Here is an 18,052-nt window from a genome sequence, read left to right on the forward strand (position 1 = left end):
ATTATCTATAAAAACCACATCATCGGTCACAATGACCGTTTTGACTGACCGATATTTATGAAGAAATTAACTAAGGAATGCCTGGCTTTTCTGTGCTGCATGTCCAGCGGCACAGATGCCCTATGCTAGCCTAATAAACGAGCGGCCATGATGAATACCTTCAACTTGGTTACAATCGATCACGCGGCGTCTCTTCCCAATTGATAGTTTACAGAAGCTGCGATATTAGAGTACGTCCTTCTCTTAGAAGTGCCTGCTGATGATAATTTTTTTCTACTTTGAAAATTATAGCGTCGTCAGTCTAAAGTTTTTTTCTAAAAGTTGTAAGAGGTCGGTTTTCTTGTTACGAATTAAATTATTTTGAAGAGAAGAACATACTCTAATATAGAAGCTATCATAAGCCGCATACATGCAGCCCCAGTAGACGCCATGCAATTGCGCCGTTGGGTCTTCCACTCACTGAATGGCTATTTTACTGCCTTCAGAAATCAACTAATCAGTGTCCTAGTCAACTGAATACAATCGATCATGCGCGATTCTTTGCACAGAACTGTAGGCACCTCCCATTTTCAAGCCCGTGTCTACATCTTCAGAATCCGATCTCGCATGGCTTAATTAATTAAATCAATAACGAGACTTCTTACTAGTACATTGAAGAAACTGCATCTGCAAAAAAAAGCAGCGACCTGGTAGAGGGCTGCAGGAGCCGATTATGTCAGCAGCCCGTGCAGCGAAATGTCACAACAAAGAAATCAGAAAATTGGCCAGTGCGCTGTTTATGCTAAGTTATGCTCCTATCAACCGCTACAATGGTGTGTTTCAAGAGAAAAAAAACGAAGATTTCAGGTGGAGGCGTGTTTTTAGCGCATTTAGTGCAAAACCCCAGCAGGACCAACTTTCACTGCGCATGTGCGCTAAGTGGCTTCGCGGTATTTTCTTTCCACAGAGACAGCATCATTTGATGTTCGAAACGCGTTCTTGCATTGCGGAAAGTTGATCTGCTTTCGAAGAAGGTCAGAAGTTAGCTTGTTTTGTCTCTAAAAATTTTTCTCAGACGCTAGCTTACTTAGGGTGACTACAGTGTTTTGAAACGGAGGGAGCATACAGTTAGCAAGGAGGGTAGCTAGTTTAAGAGATTATAATACGCGTTTCTGTTGTAATAAGTAAGATCAATAAAATGATAATGGTTATAAAATAATAAGTGTAGTATTCACTAGTTGAGATTCTTCTTGTGAGCCTTATTAATGTACGTTGGTCTTACAGTGCACGCCACCATAAATTTCCAATTTTTCAAAGTCCCCTACCCCTTTACAAAAAGGCCCTGCAAACGTAACTAAAACGTCATTAAATAGTTTAGGAAGTAATATAAATGTGATTGTGAAACTCTTCCGCCTAAACGAAGAATTTGTGCTATCAGCCAATCACGGAGCAGTGTTCGTTCACATGATCTTCGCGCAATTTTGGTAAAATGGGTCAAGTGATTGTTACGTCACAGTCATACTATCGTGGTAAAAGAAAATATTTCTATGTTGCTAACCGTGCGCGCGTTAGGGTAGTATCGCTCTAATCAAAGCCAAATTCGAGACGAAATACTTTCGCAAAAAAGCCTTTCTTCGTCAATGTCTATCAATGAGATTTTAAAATTGCCTTTGAGTGACCCCCTAACATTTTGAAAAGAAAAATTCATAGTGCCGTTACCGAGAAAAACGCACGTAAAGGAGCGTAGGTACGTAACTTAGAAACGGCCGTTTTTGAGAAAACAAGAAAATTTCGGAAACATTTCATTCAATGAAAAGTTTTGAAATTTTCTCCAGTACATCAGCAGTCTGAAGTGATTTTTACCGGACACGCGAATAGTCAGCAAAACGCGGGTTTGGGCGTGGCATCGCGAAAGTAATTTTTTCTCTAAACCGGCGGCTTCAGTAGTACTCTTCCCTGGCCTCCCTCGGGTGCATGATCAAGTGGCACGTTATCAGCTCGCAGCACGACAAACCCAACGTGCTCCTTTACTGTGTTCCCTCGATGAGCGTTACTAATAAAGCTCAATTGTTATGTGCCAGTTATGTCTAACAGTAGCCTATGTAATATGCCTACATACGTACTCGTTCCAGAAAACTTTGTACACAATCCGGGGTTACTATCTATCTACTGTGACGTCACCTTTTTGCTAGCAATTGCGTTCAAAATACGGGAGAGTATGACATCACAATGACTGTGATGTCATAAAGGCACCTGTGTGTGTGATTGGCCTAAGTGCGATTGTGACGTCAGGGTATACCGACAGACAGACAGACAGACAGACAGACAGACAGACAAACACTTTGAGATTTTGGCCGATCACGTTTGAGAGCCCCTCCCACCAGGGCGCCCGCGGGCTTCGCCCGCGCGCGCCCTGGTGTTCGGGGAAAAATATCCTCATTCGTTTTTTTTTCTAGTTGATTCGTCAAAGGTCTATTTTCCAAAGGAGGTGAGTTTGTGCCGATCGAGTCTACCCGGTGACTACGGGGTCTACACCAAACTGGTCATACCTGCCGGATCGTGGATTGGACCCTTTCAGGGTTTGCCCGTTCTATTCGACCTATGGTCGATTCTTAATTAAATTGATATGATGTGGGAGGTGAGAGAATAGACGATGATGGATGATTGCCCATTATCGATCATTTATCTATTAGGTATTTCGCGACGGACAATTGGTTCACTACATCGACGCCAGTCAATCGCCGCCGCTTCGGCAATTACAAACTTCGCGAGCCAATCCAAGTGAAGGCAATTCAGAAAGATCGATGGACACTCCGATGTCGCTACTGCACGGCGTCCGGTCGTCCCAGTCGCGGCACGTGCGTCCAGTGCTCCGAGCCGCGATGCTTCGCGTCGTTTCACGTCACCTGCGCTTATCGGGCGGGATTGCTCTGTCGTCTAAGCGACACCGTCGTCCAGTTATTCTGCTCCAAACACTTGCAAGACGACTTGGTGAGAATCACGGCGCCGAGGAGCGCTAAAACATTCCCCAGCGCATTTTTCTTAGGATGAGAATGGCAGTCGTCCGACAATTCCCGTAGGGGCCATGGTAGCGGCCAAATATTCGGCGTCAGAGTGAGTAACTGCTTCACAGGTAAGCAATTCTTCCAAAACTGTCTTTCATTAAAGATTCGCTTGGGCAAACGTTGTCGGCATCGAATCCGCCATGTACTACGTCGTTTTATTCGACGACGGGTCTATCAGTCACAACGTTCGACCTGCAGACGTCAAGGTGGGAGGGCAGGGAAGAGAATCGCTCTTGCTATAGTACTGTAGCATATTTTCTACATTCAGTGCCGCTCGCAAAATTTGCCTGAAGAAAATCAAAGAGTTGCAATCTTTTGGTCAGACGGGGAAAGGTATTGGGGGAAATTTCTACGAGCTACTCGTCAGCCCAAGTACAAAGTACGCCTTCCTTTGCGTTGAAACAATAGGCTGCTACTCTCTATCTTTCTCTCTAGGTAAGATTTCTCTGCGGGCGAACAACCACGGTCGAAAGCGACGAGATTTTCGAAATGGGACGCGTGCCGAAGAAAGTCAAATTTGTCAAGGCTCTTTGGAATACGTCGCCGTCGCCTGGGCCAGCGTAACACTCTAAATATAAGCAATAATAATTTAGCGCAGAGTTTTTCTTTTTTTCAGCCGCTTATTAATTGAAGACCCTCTGGTACATTGTAGTTATAACGCCCCTGTTCTCTCATGCATTCTCCATATGAGATGTTGTTATCATTAGACCCTATTTTGAATACGATTTTTTGGTGTAGAGATCATTGAAGGATGGATTTGATATGTTTGCCTATGAAACTTCATTGCGCCTTTTTGAAGAATGTAATGAAAAAGTTGACGAAACTGCCGACTGTAACAAAAGGGAGTTGCCTATGATCGCATCTTCATTCAATGAAATAGTCGTATTTTGCACGATAGGCTTGCTAGATCAAATTCTTCAGTTCGCTAGGGATCATTGTCTGGAGGCACTGGTCAATGCAGTAAAGACAGTCCAGAAAAGAAAGTCGTGCGTTTTCTTATTGTATTCAAATGGCATTCGTGACTACTTTGCTCTAAACGCGTCTAGTCATTCTGAATCGAGTAAACCATCATGGATCAGTGTTCTTAGGGCTGTTGAAAACACTAGTAGCAATAGAAATCTTTCCAAGATCATTGGCTTTCTTGGTACGGCTCTCGATAATTCTCTAACAATATTGTGACATTGCTCTCTGTGCTCTAGACTTGGGAGTAAATTTGAATTGCACGTTTGGCTCATACAATCGGACATTGATACATGCGGCAGCCAAAAAGGAGAGCGTTGAACTGTTGGCTGCTTTCAAAGTGGCTAAAGGGAGCTTGAATATTTTGGATCGAACGAAGAAAAAGTCACCTGTTGTAAGTGTAGAATTAGATACCTAGATACACAGATACATAGATCCTCTTTTTTGGACTAGTTTTATGCAGTTGAGGCAAATCACCTTCCAGCTGTAAAATTTTTATATGAGCAGGGTGCAGATTTTTCTCTTGAGGTAAAGACGAAAAGCATTTCATGCTCATTACTTTTGTTCTATGAGAAGAGGGGGCCGTTGATTGGAGCACTTTTGATTTTTCATAGGATTACGAGGGAAAATCTTTATTGCATTGTGCTGCAGGGTCGGCTGACGTTAGCATGATTGACTTTTTGGTGAAAAACTGTTCCAAACTTATTGACAAAAAGGTCATGCATACCGTTGTTCCGTGAAAACCATCGTGGGATTGCTGCGTTCTATAGGACCGTGACGGCTGGACGGCTCTCGCTTGGGCAACGGATCGAGAGAAAGACACTACAGAAGCTGTCGATCTTCTTCTTTCAAATGGAGCTGATGCCACTATCAAAGACTTTGTAAATTAAATTAATTCTCCTAATGGATTGTGTGACGGAACGGTCTTTTTTTTATTGTAGCAAGGAAACACGTCTCTTCACTGGGCCGTTTCTGCGTGCGAAATGGATGTGGTTAAGTTGCTTCTAAAGCGTTGCAATGTCAATGGCCAGAACAAGAAAGGCGAAACTGCGCTGTAGAAAGGGGGAAACGAGCACGCGTGGGCCTGAGGTGACCGTTGGTTTTCTAGGCATATAGCAGCACGACTGGGACATGGACCATTGGTCAGGTTAGGTTACTTTGGGATTTAGGGGAAAAAATGACCACGCGACGTGTTGTTTTTCTTGGGTACGAAGACATCTGCTAAGTTTCAACGCAGATTGCACAATTGCGAACAATGCCAAAGAAACTCCTGTCGAGGTGAAATCATGTCGTTTTTTTTGTGAGCACTCGCAAGAAAGCGAGTTGGCGTTCTAGATTGCGAAGGCGATGCGTAGGACTCACGCTGTGAAGGAAATGGCCGACTATGTGAACAACTTTTTAAGAATGTCAGAGATAAGAATTGCTCATTGTGCGTTTACGCGACGTTTGCTCTAGGGATATTTCCAAGGGACAGGAGCCTTTTCCTATTCTCTGTGTTAACGAGGTGAGACGACGCAGTAGTAGTCAGACAGATAATAAACCCCTTGTTCTATTTGATAAGGTTGATGGCACGCTTCCTCCGTCAGATTTTGTGTACATTAAGTCGTGCGTCGAAGTGAAAGGACTGCACATTGATCGAAGCATGGAATCCATGGAGGTACAAGAAAGATGTTTTTCTAGCTACATTTCGCACCTTGCCCTAGGGATGCAATTGCGGACAGTTGTGCATCGAACGCGGATGCAATTGTGCTCGCAGCAGCAAAAGACGACGTCTCTGGTTTGACTCCGTATGTCTCATACGCGTCCTTTTGCATTTAACCTAGATAGACGAATCTTTGCGTAGGAGGGAAAGATCAACGCAGATATCAAAAAGTTTAAAAATCCTATCGTTTTTGAATGCAATCCGAAGTGCAGCTGCTCGTCGCAGTGTCCAAACCGAGTCGTGCAGAAAGGATTTAAGTAGGCACTCGTCCGCTATTTTGTTAACTAAAAAAGAAGAGAATTAATTGTGAATACTGGCAGGTACAGACTCGAGCTTTTCAGAACGCTTTCAAAAGGTTTCAAAGTTGTCTAGAGCTTCGCGGACTTCAAAAAGCGAATCGCGAGTTGTTCGTTTAGGGTGGGGCGTTAGAGCGAAGGAAAATATTCCAATGGGCTCAATGATATGCGAGTATGTTCCATAACAAGCAAAATGTTGTCACATACTACCACCTGTGTTTTAGATATGCCGGCCAATTGATTACAGACGAAGCAGCAAACCTTATGAAAGATGATACGTATCTGTTTGACCTCGATGTCGATGTGAGTGTGAGAGACTGCATTGTGGCTACTAACTATGGGTGCCATTGGTGTTGCAGGGTCAAATGGACGGCTGTATGTGCATCAATGCTTGTGAGTACGGCAATGTCAGTCGCTTTATTAATTACTCCTGTGAGCCAAATGTCTTTCCTGTGCGCGTCTTCACTGAGCACCATGTACGTCAAAAGTTGTATTATTATTTATTTAGTTGATACTGTAAATTTTACGTGAAGGATAGGAAATTCCCGAAAATGATTTTCTTTGCGGAACAAGACATATCAGTTGATGAAGAAATTTGGTAAAACGTGTGAATCCTTATGAGTCGATGTCTATAGAAATATCCATTCCATAGACCAGTCAAAAGGCTTGTCAGCATTTTTCTCTAGCGTTTCTGCAACATCTTCGGCAAGGTCGTTTTGAATTTCTACGCTTGTGGTGTTCACCCAATTTTCTATCTTAGCTTTGAGCCGTCGGATTGTCTGCAACTGCATTTTCTGTTTTCGGGCCAATAGAGAAAATTTTAGGCTACGTTGTGGAGTCGAGAGATCTTTATTCTTTGTGAACTTGTGTGACATTCCAGAAGAGCGACGAATCCAACGAGAGTGATATATCCCAAGACTCTTTCTGAATTTATCACATTCCGAGCATCTCATATTTTCAGCCGACGTAATGAGATGGCAGTGTGACGATCGGAGTGTAGCTAAGTAGAAGCAATTCTTGTAAATTACTAGTATGGAGGCGTCGAGCTTGCTTCTTCCTCCATCTCCTTGCCATACAAACAAATTTGTCGTCAGGGTTCGCTTTTATCCAGAAACTGGAGAAATGCCGGAAAGTTCAAAAATGTCACTTTGGACGGATGAATCGGCGATTTCTGCACAGCACTGCAATAATCTGTCGCAACAGGCCTTCCTTGAACGTAAAACTTAGCGTCTTGTCAAGGAGAAGGGAATGTGACGCCCATGTGGCTGGTCCGGAGATGGAAGCGTCGCGTGTTAGGAACAATTTTTCACCAACCACATTTTCATGCCAAGAAGAGATACTTTAAATTAAGGATACAGCTTCTACGGTTAATTCCGCGGCGGCGCAATCCGAATTTGAAAGTGGAGCCCTGGACAATGTGTCGGGTAGGTACATCCTTGATCCTGGGATGTGACAAATCGTGAAATGATAGCGAGCTAACGCGATGCGAAAGCGTTGCACTCGCAGTGGCAGCTCGTCGAGGCGCTTATCTGGGCTCAACAACGGCACCAGTGGCTTGTGATCGGTGTGAATTTCGAATGTCGGCAAGCCGTAGAGATAATCATGGAAGCGCTTGCACGCCCACGTTAAGGCGAACGCTTCTTTCTCAATTTGCGCGTAGCGCTGCTGTGTCGCGTCCATTAAATGAGAGGCATAGGCAATCGGTTTGAGGTCGCCGGACGTCTGGCGTTTGCAAAATAACCGCTCCTATTCCAAACGAGGACGCATCGGCGGACACCACAGTTTCTGCTTGTGCATGGATCGTAATGAGCTAAGACGGATTCTGAAACTAACACGTCTTTGATTCTCTTGAAGGCTGTGACTTGAGCATCGCTCCAAGCCCAGTGGCTTCGCTTTGACAGTAAGCTTCGCAACGGCTCCGTAAGCTGCGCGAGGTTAGGAATAAACTTCCTGAGATGGTTCACCATTCCTAAGAATCGGCGAACGTCTGAAACGTTCTCAGGAGCTGGCATTTCGACGATGGCCTTGAATTTAGCTGGGTCGCTTCGTATTCCGCTCGCATCGATGACGTGGCCCAGAAACGTAACGGAGTCGACAGAGAAAACACATTTCTCCGGATTGAGAGTAACGCCTGCTTCGACCAATCGTTGGCACACGCGAACCAAACGATCGTCGTGTTCGGCTTGACTTAGTCCGTAGACGAGGCAGTCGTCCATCAGACAGATGACTCCTATCAGCCCGGCGAGTATTTGTTGCATTTGTTTTTGAAAATACTCCGGCGCTGATGTAATTCCGAAAGGCAATCTATTGTAACAGAATCTCCCGAAAGGAGTAATGAAAGTCGTCAGCAGGGACGATTCTTTGGCGAGGAGGATCTGCCAAAACCCGCTGTTCGCATCTAACTTGCTAAATACGACGGCTCCTCGGAGTTGTCCAAGGGTGTGGTCGACCGCAGGAAGCATTAAACGCTCTCGTTTAACACATTCATTCAATTTCCCTAGGTCGACACAGATTCTGACCTTGGAAATCGACTTGGGTACGACTACCATGCCAGCGCACCACTCGGTTGGCTCGTCGACGGGCGATATGACTCCGATCGACTGCATTCTCTCGAGCTCCGCCTTAACACTATCTATGAGCGGAAGGGCAACGCGGCGCGGCGTCGTCAACGCGAAGGGTTTGGCGCCGTCACGTAATCGGATGACGTATTCTCCTGGCATTGTTCCAAGTCCTCGGAAAAGCGCAGGGAACTGTTCGCGAATGCGAATCTCGTGTATAATCGCCTCCTTCTCCTCCCTTTCCAGGAGGGCGGGTCTCTTCAGAATCTGAAGGGCTTCGATGGCAGGTCGTCCGAGAAGGGCGTGTCGTAGTGGTTGTACGACGTAAATACTCTGGATGGCTTCGTGCTCCCGGACGCTCATTTTCGCTGTGAACGCTCCCACCTCGGTTAATCGCTTTCCGCCGGCGGCGAAGATTTGAAGGGGCGTCGACGTTAATGCTGGCGAGCCGAGATGCTCGTGGAGAGATTCTGGAATTGCCGTGACGTCCGCTCCGGTGTCAATCTTGAGTGACAGGGGCGTGTCATTGACACGGACTTCGACCTCCCACGGCGGCGTTGTCTCCGTATCGAGCGCTCCGAGAAAGGCTTGAACTGGCTTCGATGACAGTTCGCTAACCGCTGCGCTTCGGCATACTCGCGCGTAGTGACCGATTTTGCCACATTTCGTACATTTGGCGTCGGTTGCGCGGCACTCTGCACGGGGGTGTTCGTTTGCTGCTTCTTCGGATTCACTAGCGCGCTTGGTGGGCGTGGTGCGCGCTGGAAAGTTTGTACCGGCATGTAATCTCTGATGTAACGAAATGCGCGTATCGCGAGCGCATGCGCGTAGATTCTAGCCCATACATAAAATGAGTACTCTCGATCCCTAGGAAAGAACAGGAGGGCATGACTTTTTATTAATTAAAAAGATCTTTCCCAAAAATGTGTTTATAAACTTTGGCTGATTTTTTTCTTCTTACGTTACTTAGTATGGCAGAAGCTGAGCCTAAAAAAACGCAAGACGTCATCGCAGAGATAGAAGGCGAGGACGTCGACGAGAACGTTCAGAAACTGCTCAAGGCGGCGGCTGATTCTCTCCAAAAGGCCAAGGAGTTTGGTTGCAATAAGGCTTTGATAGACGAAGCTCTCGAATTGATTCGTTGTGAATCGTCGCTCTCGGAGATAGTTGAAGCTGTTCAGCTGGGTTTCGATTTGCTTATTGAAGAGCTGTCTCTTTCTGAAAAAGAAATTTCGACGCTGGGACAGCGTCTGAGCACTGAAAAGAAGAGAAGCGAAGTTCAGAACGGGATTATCACTGCGCTTCGTTCCGGCGATTCGACGGCCAAATCAGAATCATATGAGGCTCAGCTCGAAAATGAGCGCGCAAATGTGACTCTAGCGAATGCCAGGGCTACGAGAGCAAACAGACAAGCGGAAGACGTGCGCAAGGAGCTACGGAAGAAGGAAAGGGACTGTAGAGACCAAGCAAAATTGGTAGTGACACTGAAGAAAACAATCGATCAGCTTAAGGAAAAGGCAGAGAGTCGAAAGAAAGCAATCAGTGACATGTCAAAAATGCGTGAGGAAGCCTTGGACAAATTACTTACAAAGAGAATAGGTGCAGTATTGACGAAAGTTGAAAAATTGGAAACAGATCTAGCGGCGGAAAAGACGAATCTTTAACAAGTCAAGACAGATCTAGCGGCGGCGAACACACAGAGAGATGAAGATAGAGCGAAAGTTGAAAAATTGGAGACAGATCTAGGGGCGGCGAACACACAGATGGACGAAGATAGAGCGAAAGTTGAAAAATTGGAGACAGATCTAGCGGCGGAGAAGACGAAACTTGAACAAGTTGAGAAAAGACTGATTCCCTTAGAGGCAAATTACGAAGTCGTGAAGGCTGCCCAAATCATCAGATCTCTTGAATATAAAATCGTTCCGTTTCGCGCCAAAGGATTTTTTCTAAAGGATCTTACAGCGACGAAGGGGTACAATGACAAAATGACTGTTAGCAAGCAAGAGTTTGCCTCTGCCTACTCCGAGTGGCAAGGAAAGCCATACAGCGCCGGCTGGGTTGCATTATACGGCGACATTTTTTCTACCCTGGTTTCCATGCGCGACAAAATCTCTCACCCCTCCAAAGTGGATCTAAAAAAGTTGGACCTTTCTCTTCTCTATTCGACGATTGCTCCAAAGATTGAAAAACCCGTTAAAGAAGATGACGTGAAGGCTGCCTTTGAATGGATTGCAAGGACTCTAGAGGAAGTTAAATGACTGTCATAGCTTAGCTACAGTACTGTCAGAAAATTGTGTTCTTGTTTACAGTGCTATAAGAGAGTTGTCTGTCGAATGCTGTTAATTGAAACGTTGAAATCCTCGTAGCTTAATTTTTATTGTTCTGGACTGAAGCGGTTGGAATTACGGGGACAGCAATTTTGACACTTTACTGGAAGGACGTGGATCAATTATTCTCAGGAAGGGAAATATCGAGGAACGTGCAAGGGTCAGGTGACCTGACTACCTCTACTCATCTAAATAGATCACGTGACCCGGAGTTTCATATCCCTCTCCTTCTCTATCTCTGGCAGGACGGAGTTTCAAACGCGCATGTACGAGTACTAGTGCGTAACAATGGACGTAACCCTTGTCGCGCACGCGCCTTAAATCAGCCAATGAAGTAAACATTTATCGTTCTATCGAGACCCCGTGAAAGAAAAATGGCTCGTCTAAGATGAGTTCGAATTGTCTAAGCTTGAGATTTGGCAGATCGAAGCTTCAATGAATAAGCTTTGATTTTAGCCCTGACGTATTTTTAGTTGAGGGGGACGTCAATCGAGAAAAAGCGGTTTGAAAGTTTTAGGACCGCTGAACGCACTACAGGAACCGCACGTTTTCTCTATAAATAGCTTCAAAATTTTTAAAAATCGTAGGGATTTGTAAATGCGCTCGAAAATGGGCTGAATCGTGCCTCAATCGCGCCTAACGACCCACGATGTTTCGAATTTTGCCGAAACATGTTAGGTAAAAACAGCGTCTTTTTAGCTTCAAAGCCAAAGAATACTGCCTTTTATTTATACTACTGGCGTATACTATTTGTACGAGGGTCCCCGCCCGATGCGCGTTTGTTTCAGTGAAGCAATGCCATATTTGCGCATTTTCGCCAAAGAAAATGCGCTTGTCAGAGGCTAGATAAGGTAAATTCAGCGCTTTCGGAGAACATTCGAAGGCGGGGAGTAACCCTAACTACAACGCATGCGTGTTTGAAACTCCGTCCTGCCGGCGTAGACTCGCTTTGCGCCCTGTCGGACGACCAAAATGCTCTCGCGCTCCGTATCAACGTTGTCGATCAGAACAACGTGCAAGTAAGCAAAGCGGGCCCCCTTACGGGACTCCAAACGGCGAAATCCTCGTCGTCACGACAACACTATCGCTTTGCAGTTCGAACCGAGCATGATCGTCTACGACGCATGCAAGATGATTCGCGAGCGAATCGGCAAACAGCCTGGGGCCGGTAAGATGAAGATAATCGAGTCGCATTCCGCGCCCTCGCGCTTCCATCTTCGAGCCCCCGCGTTTTTTACCACTTCTTGTTTTCTCGCTATAAACGGCGTGCCTAAACTGTTGCGGTATTCTCGCGATTCTGCGCACGCTTTTGAATTCGCTGTTCTACGGCTTCGACACCTTCCTTATTTGGGCATCGCGTGTTTATAGGACAAGGACACGGCTTATTTTTGGCCAATGAGGACCCCAAACGAGACGTGTCGCTCGAAAATGGGCGCACTCTCGATTTTTATCTTCTGAAACCGGGCGTAAGAAAGAGAAAACCGTTTCCGGTTTGGAGGTTTCTAATTATTTATTACTTTTTTCGGTGTAGGATTTGCTTGAGTATAAGAACAAGATGAGACAACTTCGTGTGAGAATGATGGACGAATCTCTGTTGAAGAAAATATTAGTTATTGAATTTTTCTTTTATTTCCTGTTTACGTTGATGACAGTTTTACTGTTGATCAGCTCGTGAGAACTGTTTGCGAGCGAATTGGTGAATTCAAATTGAATTTTTTCGTGTTTGTATCATTTCTTGTACTTGGGAATTTCGAATCTTGGCTTGCGAGGACGAAGTGACCACGCCCAAAAAGGTGATGTCCCGTCTGTGCGTCTGTTTTCGGTTTCAGTTAATGGAGTTAATGGAGTTAATTCGTTTAGGCGGCTCCCCCGCAAGTGAGAGATGAGAAGAAAATGGAAGCATTGAAGAAGGAACGTCACACCGAAGATGATGGTATGGATTATAAGTATTATTTATTATGTCTTATTGAGTCTATAGTCAATTGGGTGTCACATGACAAAACGTTGAGATCTCCAGGAATCGCGGAGACTCAAGTTCTCCTTTTGAGGCATCTTTCAAATTAATTAATTCGTATTGATTTTCTGATTTCCTTTGCGTAGGAAAAAGTTCTTCTTTTCGGATCAGAAGATGGACCGCAATGATCCCGTTCAATTGAATCAACTCTATGCTCAAGCAAGAGACGCAATCGTAGACGGAGAAGAAGCAATCAACTCTGCAGCACTCCAATGTCAGATCGTCCAGGGAAACGATGGCGTAGGAAAGCACAAACCCGGATACATCACAGAAGAGTAATACTGTATTAGTTTTTTAATTTTATTGATTATTTATTTTTCTTTCTTAGACTTGGTAGCTATTTGCCTAAGGAGTATGTGAAGGGTAAGGAGTGGAGAGGCGTGTCTTCTCCGAATATGCCAAGTTTACGGGACTTTCTCAATTGAATGCCAAATGCGAAATAATCAATAATTAAATAGTATTGAACACGTGGTTGTTTTAGAATCGCAAGGCTTTGTTGGATGCCGCTGCTGAGCTGGGATTATCCGGAACTTGGCTTCTCCTTCTCATGGGAGACCCGGATGTGACGCAAGAAGTTCAAGACGCTCTTCTTGCTAAAGCAAAAGCCGTTGCCATGACGACATCCGGGCTCGGGCAGAATGCAAAGACGGTGGCTGGGAAATGCCCGGATAGCTCTCTCCAAGCCAACGTCATCACTGCGACGAAAGGAACAGCAACGTCTCAATTAGTGGCGTGCACCAAGGTAACTAACGCGCGTTAGGAAGGGTTGATTTTTTATTGATTTTCATTAGATTGTTGCTCCTACTGTGACGAATCCTCTGTGTCAAGAACAACTCTTCAATTCGGCAAAACAAGTCTCCGGAGCCGTTGAAGGAACAGTCAGCTCAGCACAGGTAATATATACCTACACTATTCCATTGGCTCCTTTGTTTTCCCTATACTATTCCATTGGCTTCATTTTTTCCATACACTATTCCTTTGTCTCCTTTTTTTTCCATACACTATTCCTTTGTCTCCTTTTTTTTCCATACACTATTCCTTTGTCTCTTTTTTTTCCATACACTATTCCTTTGTCTCCTTTTTTTTTCATACACTATTCAAAATAGTTAAACGATTCTTGTTGTTTTTAGAATGCCTGCAGCGATGATGATGCTCTGAAAGAACTTGGAATGTCGGCGACGAACGTGACAGATGCACTTCAAGATCTTCTCCGCTACATTCGTGACATTGAAGTGGGCGGACTCAAAGGCGGAAAATACAAGGAACAAATCGAGATGATTCTCGCCGCAACAGAACGACTCATCAACAGTCTCGGAAACGCACAGGAAACAGTCAAATCAGCAAAAACAGTTGCTATGGTAAAGCCAATTTGTAACCAATCATTTACAGTATTGATTTTTTTTGGTCTCCTAGGCAACTTCTCAAATGGTTTCCGGTATCAAAGAGGAAGCGTTGGGCTTCTCAGATGAAGATGCGAAGAAGCGTCTGTTGGCTGGCTGCGGCCAGGGGTATGGCAGATGCCACAGCAAAAATGGCCAACGAAGCCAAAGTCTCCGCGCGTGATCCGTCGCGCGGAGAAGCGCAAGCGGCACTCAAAACGGCGACGGAAGATCTCCGCAAGGCCGTCAACGCGACAGCCAATAACGCATTGAAGAAGAAACTAATGCCGCGAAGCATACGGCGGCCGCGGCCACGCAATGCATTGCCGCCGCGCAAGGCGCCGGACCGACCAATCGAAATCAGTCGTCTCAGCAACAGCTTCTTGGAAATTGCAAGACTGTGGCTGATCACATTGGGCGGCTCCTTCAGGCTCTTATCAATGCCAGTCAGGCCATTATACAGCCGTGTGGCAAGATGATTGCCGCTTCGAAAGCCGCTGTTCCCACCGTTGGTGATCAAGCTGCTGCGTTGCAATTGGCTAATTTTGCTAAGCAGACAGCCACGTGTTTGGCTGAGTTGAGAACGGCTGCTGCCAAGGTAATGACAATATTATTGATTATTGATTAATTATTTTTTCTTAACGCTGCTGAAGCGTGCGGTTCTTTGGAAGTTGAAAGTGCTATTGATGTTGTGAGACAGTTGGAGGCCGATCTCGTTTCTGTGCAGAAGACGGCCGCTTCCGGGAAATTGCTTCCTTTGCCCGGTGAAACGGTGAGACAATAAATAATGTCTAGGGCTCTATATATAGAGAGATACTTGTCTATTTTTTAGGCGGAGTCATGTGCCTTTGAACTGGGTGCTACATCGAAAACAGTTGGCGCTTCAATGGCTCAGTTACTGACAGCTGCAGCTCAGGTTAGTACTGGTACACGTCATATGTATATTCCACTCTAATAATCTTCGTATTAGGGAAATGAGAACTATACTGGAATCGCGGCACGTGACACGGCCAATGCTCTCAAAGTTCTTACCGGTTCTGTTCGTGGCGTTGCCGGGGCAACCGATGATCGCAGTGCGCAAGAGCAGATCGTTGCCACTGCAATTCAAGTCATGCGTCATTCGCGTCATCTCATTGACGAAGCAAAGAAAGCGATTGCTTCGCCACAGAACCCGGAAAATCAATCTCGTCTCGCTCAAGCGGCCAAAGCCGTTTCCCAGGCATTGAATCAAGTCATCAATTGTCTTCCCGGACAACGAGACGTCGATGCGGCGATCAAAGAAATCGCCGCCGCTAGCGTTGCCCTCACGACGGGGCAATATCCGTCGGCGGGTGATATGTCGTTTCAGGACGTTCAAACGTCGTGGAGCGTCAGCGCGACGGCGTTGAACGTCAGCGCGAGCGAATTGGTGGCGAATTCGCGTGGGACGCACATGCAATTGGCGCAAGCCTCGCAGAAATTCGCCGGAAAATACAAGGCCATGCTCAACTCGGGGCTCATGTTAGCTGGGCTATCGAAGGTAAGGGGGTTAGAGACTGATAGAGTGGGGGGAAACGATGGAGGTTTCTAGGAAAAGGCTGCGCGGAATGAAATCGTTGGCTATTTGAGATCTGTCTCCATGTCGTCGAGTAAATTGCTACTTGGCGCCAAAGCGCTCTCAGCTGATCCGAACGCGCCAAACGTGAAAAACAATTTGGCTGCGGCGGCGAGGTAAAGGGGCCAAACGAAAGGGGCTGGGGTCTTAGTAAATTTGTTTTTGTTTCTTTTGCAGAGGTGTTACCGATGCTATCAATGCGCTCGTAACGGTGTGCACTGCCGCGGCGCCGGGTCAACGCGAAGAGCCATCTAGATCCCAATGTCGTTTGGTCGTCGTGGGGAATGGCCTGCCTCAAAGCGGGACAGTACGAAGCGGCCAGAGAAAAATTCGGCCACTGCTTCAACGTAAGATTTTTGTGCTGTATGCACCGATTTTACGCCAATTGCTTATGTATATGATAGAGACAGAAAGACGCGGGACAAAGGCGAGTATTAGTCAATGCCATCGTTGATCAAATTCGAAGCACTCCGTTCATCGCTGCGGAACTGGTACCAAACCCATCTCAAATATTTTCTCTATTGTATACGTCTTTAGGTGACCGATCCGGCGTCGGTCACTCACGCTATACGGGTAAAGGACTCTTTCTCTCTAGGGGTATGAAATGATTAAATTATTTGCATTCTAGCGTCCTGGATCGCCGACCAAGCTGGGTCCCGCTCGTTTTAACGAGTGCCGATACTACATCAAAGCCTACGGCAGCGACACTATGCTCGTGGAATTTTACGTTAGCTACAAGTTCATCAGTAAAGTCGGTCAGATTGTTCTTGATAAGGTAGAAGAAGTGATCTATTTTTTCGGCCTGATAGTATGAGTTTTTTGTTCTTTAGAGATGCACTCAAAGCGTATTTGTCAAAGGCGTTCTTCTTCCGTCACTTTCACACAGTTGCTTTGGCAAGCTGCAGGAAGAAATGCTCGTGGCCGACTGGTCATTAGAAAAATGGGAGAAATATCTGACGGCAAGCTGTCAGTATCTGACGCAGAAGCGACTGTTTGCCGTTCTGTACAAACTCCAACTTTTCATGAAAAGTAAGTAAAAGAACGCGAGAGAGACTGAGAGCCAATGTTTTTTCTTAGGACTACATTCGCGCTTCGTTTACATGCATCAATTTCTTTACGGGCGAAGCGGGACGACCGAGCAATCGACTTGACGTTTATCCGCGTCTACATCATCTAGAAAAGGCGCTTTCTCATCTGGAAAAGTACATTGCAGAGTATCGCGGCATTGAACCGATGCGTTCTCGACCCGGCTTCATGCAACGTCCTAAAAAGCAGTCTCTGATAACCGGTAGCGTATACGACGTTGCAGATCCGAGCGAAGAACAAACGGACTCGAGGTCCGGTTTTCGACTCAGCCCTTCACTTGGGTAAGCGGTTTTCAGGGGAGAATCTAAGCCAATTTCGCGTCATTTTCTGACACTTTCATTACTGACGCAGAGATGCGAAGCGGCATTCCCATGTGTTTCGAATTCAGATTGAAGTGACGAAGTATTTGCACGAGTGCGGCGTCCTCGCCGAAGTTGCCTATCAGACATCAAAAGGCCGACGCGATCTGCCAGCGACTCTGTTTGGATCGTCCAATGCCAAGTCAACTGTAGCATCGCAGGTTTGCCAGCGAAGACGAGGCCTGAGAGTCCATGTTTTACTAGTGTTTCCTTCAGGTTTTATTAGCCAGCCAAATATTGAGAATGGATTCAAACTGGCTTTCACACTGATACAGGTATGTTTACTTGGGATCTACTGCAAACCTTTGTTCAAGTTTTCTCTCAGGACTTTCGTCTGAATGCCAATAAAATTTACTCATACGTCAGTCGAAGCTTTGCCAAGCTGAGGCGCTTGCGTCAAGTGGAGCAGCTCTAGTCATGCGTCAAGAAAAGCGGACTAAACGACTGGCGATGCCAAGAAGAAATTTTGATGTCGTGCATCAATGTCTTGGCGGAAGACGTGGAGTACAGATTAATTAGTTATTTGCAGATGAAAAATGCCGAGAGGTTTATTGAAATGCTTACGAGTGACGACAAGGTGCTTTTATAGATAAAGTGTATATACGTAAACTTTGTTCTACATTTCTGCTCGCTGCGGGAGCTCAATATTAGTCGATTGTGTTGTCGTCAAATATTTTTGTAAGAGATTCTCTAAGAACTACTGTAATAGTGAATTGATTAGTGCAAACCCCAA

General features: G+C 45.7%; 7 protein-coding genes across 7 annotated transcripts in view; 6 read left to right on the plus strand and 1 right to left on the minus strand.

Annotated features, from left to right (window-relative positions):
* LOC136188475 (kinesin-like protein KIF23) overlaps window positions 1-411 on the minus strand; it is a 2,116-nt gene extending 1,705 nt beyond the window's left edge. The window contains exon 1 of the mRNA XM_065976206.1: window positions 379-411. Coding sequence (XP_065832278.1) covers window positions 379-411 — 33 coding nt within the window. The remainder of the gene's footprint in view (window positions 1-378) is intronic.
* A 2,068-nt stretch (window positions 412-2,479) lies between these two features.
* Window positions 2,480-3,763, plus strand: LOC136188488 (lysine-specific demethylase 4A-like). The gene is made up of 8 exons (XM_065976225.1): window positions 2,480-2,617; window positions 2,673-2,970; window positions 3,026-3,093; window positions 3,148-3,250; window positions 3,313-3,423; window positions 3,480-3,604; window positions 3,661-3,685; window positions 3,752-3,763. The coding sequence occupies exons 3-8, from the start codon at window positions 3,065-3,067 to the stop codon at window positions 3,761-3,763; spliced, it is 405 nt and encodes a 134-aa protein (XP_065832297.1). The 5' UTR covers window positions 2,480-2,617; window positions 2,673-2,970; window positions 3,026-3,064.
* A 198-nt stretch (window positions 3,764-3,961) lies between these two features.
* LOC136188489 (histone-lysine N-methyltransferase EHMT2-like) lies at window positions 3,962-6,814 on the plus strand. The gene is made up of 20 exons (XM_065976226.1): window positions 3,962-4,030; window positions 4,091-4,188; window positions 4,244-4,398; window positions 4,458-4,532; window positions 4,619-4,720; window positions 4,775-4,885; window positions 4,946-5,058; window positions 5,113-5,151; window positions 5,219-5,282; window positions 5,340-5,410; window positions 5,460-5,508; window positions 5,566-5,661; window positions 5,708-5,791; window positions 5,848-5,963; window positions 6,027-6,061; window positions 6,123-6,174; window positions 6,227-6,299; window positions 6,362-6,478; window positions 6,536-6,600; window positions 6,763-6,814. Exons 5-20 carry the CDS (start codon window positions 4,673-4,675, stop codon window positions 6,812-6,814), a joined length of 1,185 nt encoding a protein of 394 aa, XP_065832298.1. The 5' UTR covers window positions 3,962-4,030; window positions 4,091-4,188; window positions 4,244-4,398; window positions 4,458-4,532; window positions 4,619-4,672.
* Window positions 6,815-9,531: 2,717 nt separating this feature from the next.
* On the plus strand, window positions 9,532-10,224 carry LOC136188491 (myosin heavy chain, clone 203-like). The gene has a single exon (XM_065976228.1). The coding sequence runs from the start codon at window positions 9,532-9,534 to the stop codon at window positions 10,222-10,224; it is 693 nt and encodes a 230-aa protein (XP_065832300.1).
* A 1,586-nt stretch (window positions 10,225-11,810) lies between these two features.
* On the plus strand, window positions 11,811-12,615 carry LOC136188243 (talin-like). Its single transcript, XM_065975958.1, has 4 exons — window positions 11,811-11,906; window positions 11,983-12,055; window positions 12,256-12,353; window positions 12,419-12,615. Exons 2-4 carry the CDS (start codon window positions 11,995-11,997, stop codon window positions 12,560-12,562), a joined length of 303 nt encoding a protein of 100 aa, XP_065832030.1. The 5' UTR covers window positions 11,811-11,906; window positions 11,983-11,994; the 3' UTR covers window positions 12,563-12,615.
* A 104-nt stretch (window positions 12,616-12,719) lies between these two features.
* On the plus strand, window positions 12,720-14,927 carry LOC136188493 (talin-like). Its single transcript, XM_065976231.1, has 8 exons — window positions 12,720-12,762; window positions 12,866-12,935; window positions 12,988-13,176; window positions 13,230-13,281; window positions 13,383-13,643; window positions 13,693-13,794; window positions 14,032-14,259; window positions 14,315-14,927. Exons 1-8 carry the CDS (start codon window positions 12,720-12,722, stop codon window positions 14,462-14,464), a joined length of 1,095 nt encoding a protein of 364 aa, XP_065832303.1. The 3' UTR covers window positions 14,465-14,927.
* On the plus strand, window positions 14,927-16,585 carry LOC136188241 (talin-like). Its single transcript, XM_065975957.1, has 8 exons — window positions 14,927-15,052; window positions 15,113-15,196; window positions 15,251-15,799; window positions 15,851-15,990; window positions 16,052-16,221; window positions 16,279-16,365; window positions 16,412-16,447; window positions 16,503-16,585. Exons 2-6 carry the CDS (start codon window positions 15,167-15,169, stop codon window positions 16,326-16,328), a joined length of 939 nt encoding a protein of 312 aa, XP_065832029.1. The 5' UTR covers window positions 14,927-15,052; window positions 15,113-15,166; the 3' UTR covers window positions 16,329-16,365; window positions 16,412-16,447; window positions 16,503-16,585.
* The last annotated feature ends 1,467 nt before the right edge of the window (window positions 16,586-18,052 follow it).

Source organism: Oscarella lobularis, chromosome 6, assembly GCF_947507565.1.
Source record: "Oscarella lobularis chromosome 6, ooOscLobu1.1, whole genome shotgun sequence".
Lineage (NCBI taxonomy): Eukaryota > Metazoa > Porifera > Homoscleromorpha > Homosclerophorida > Oscarellidae > Oscarella > Oscarella lobularis.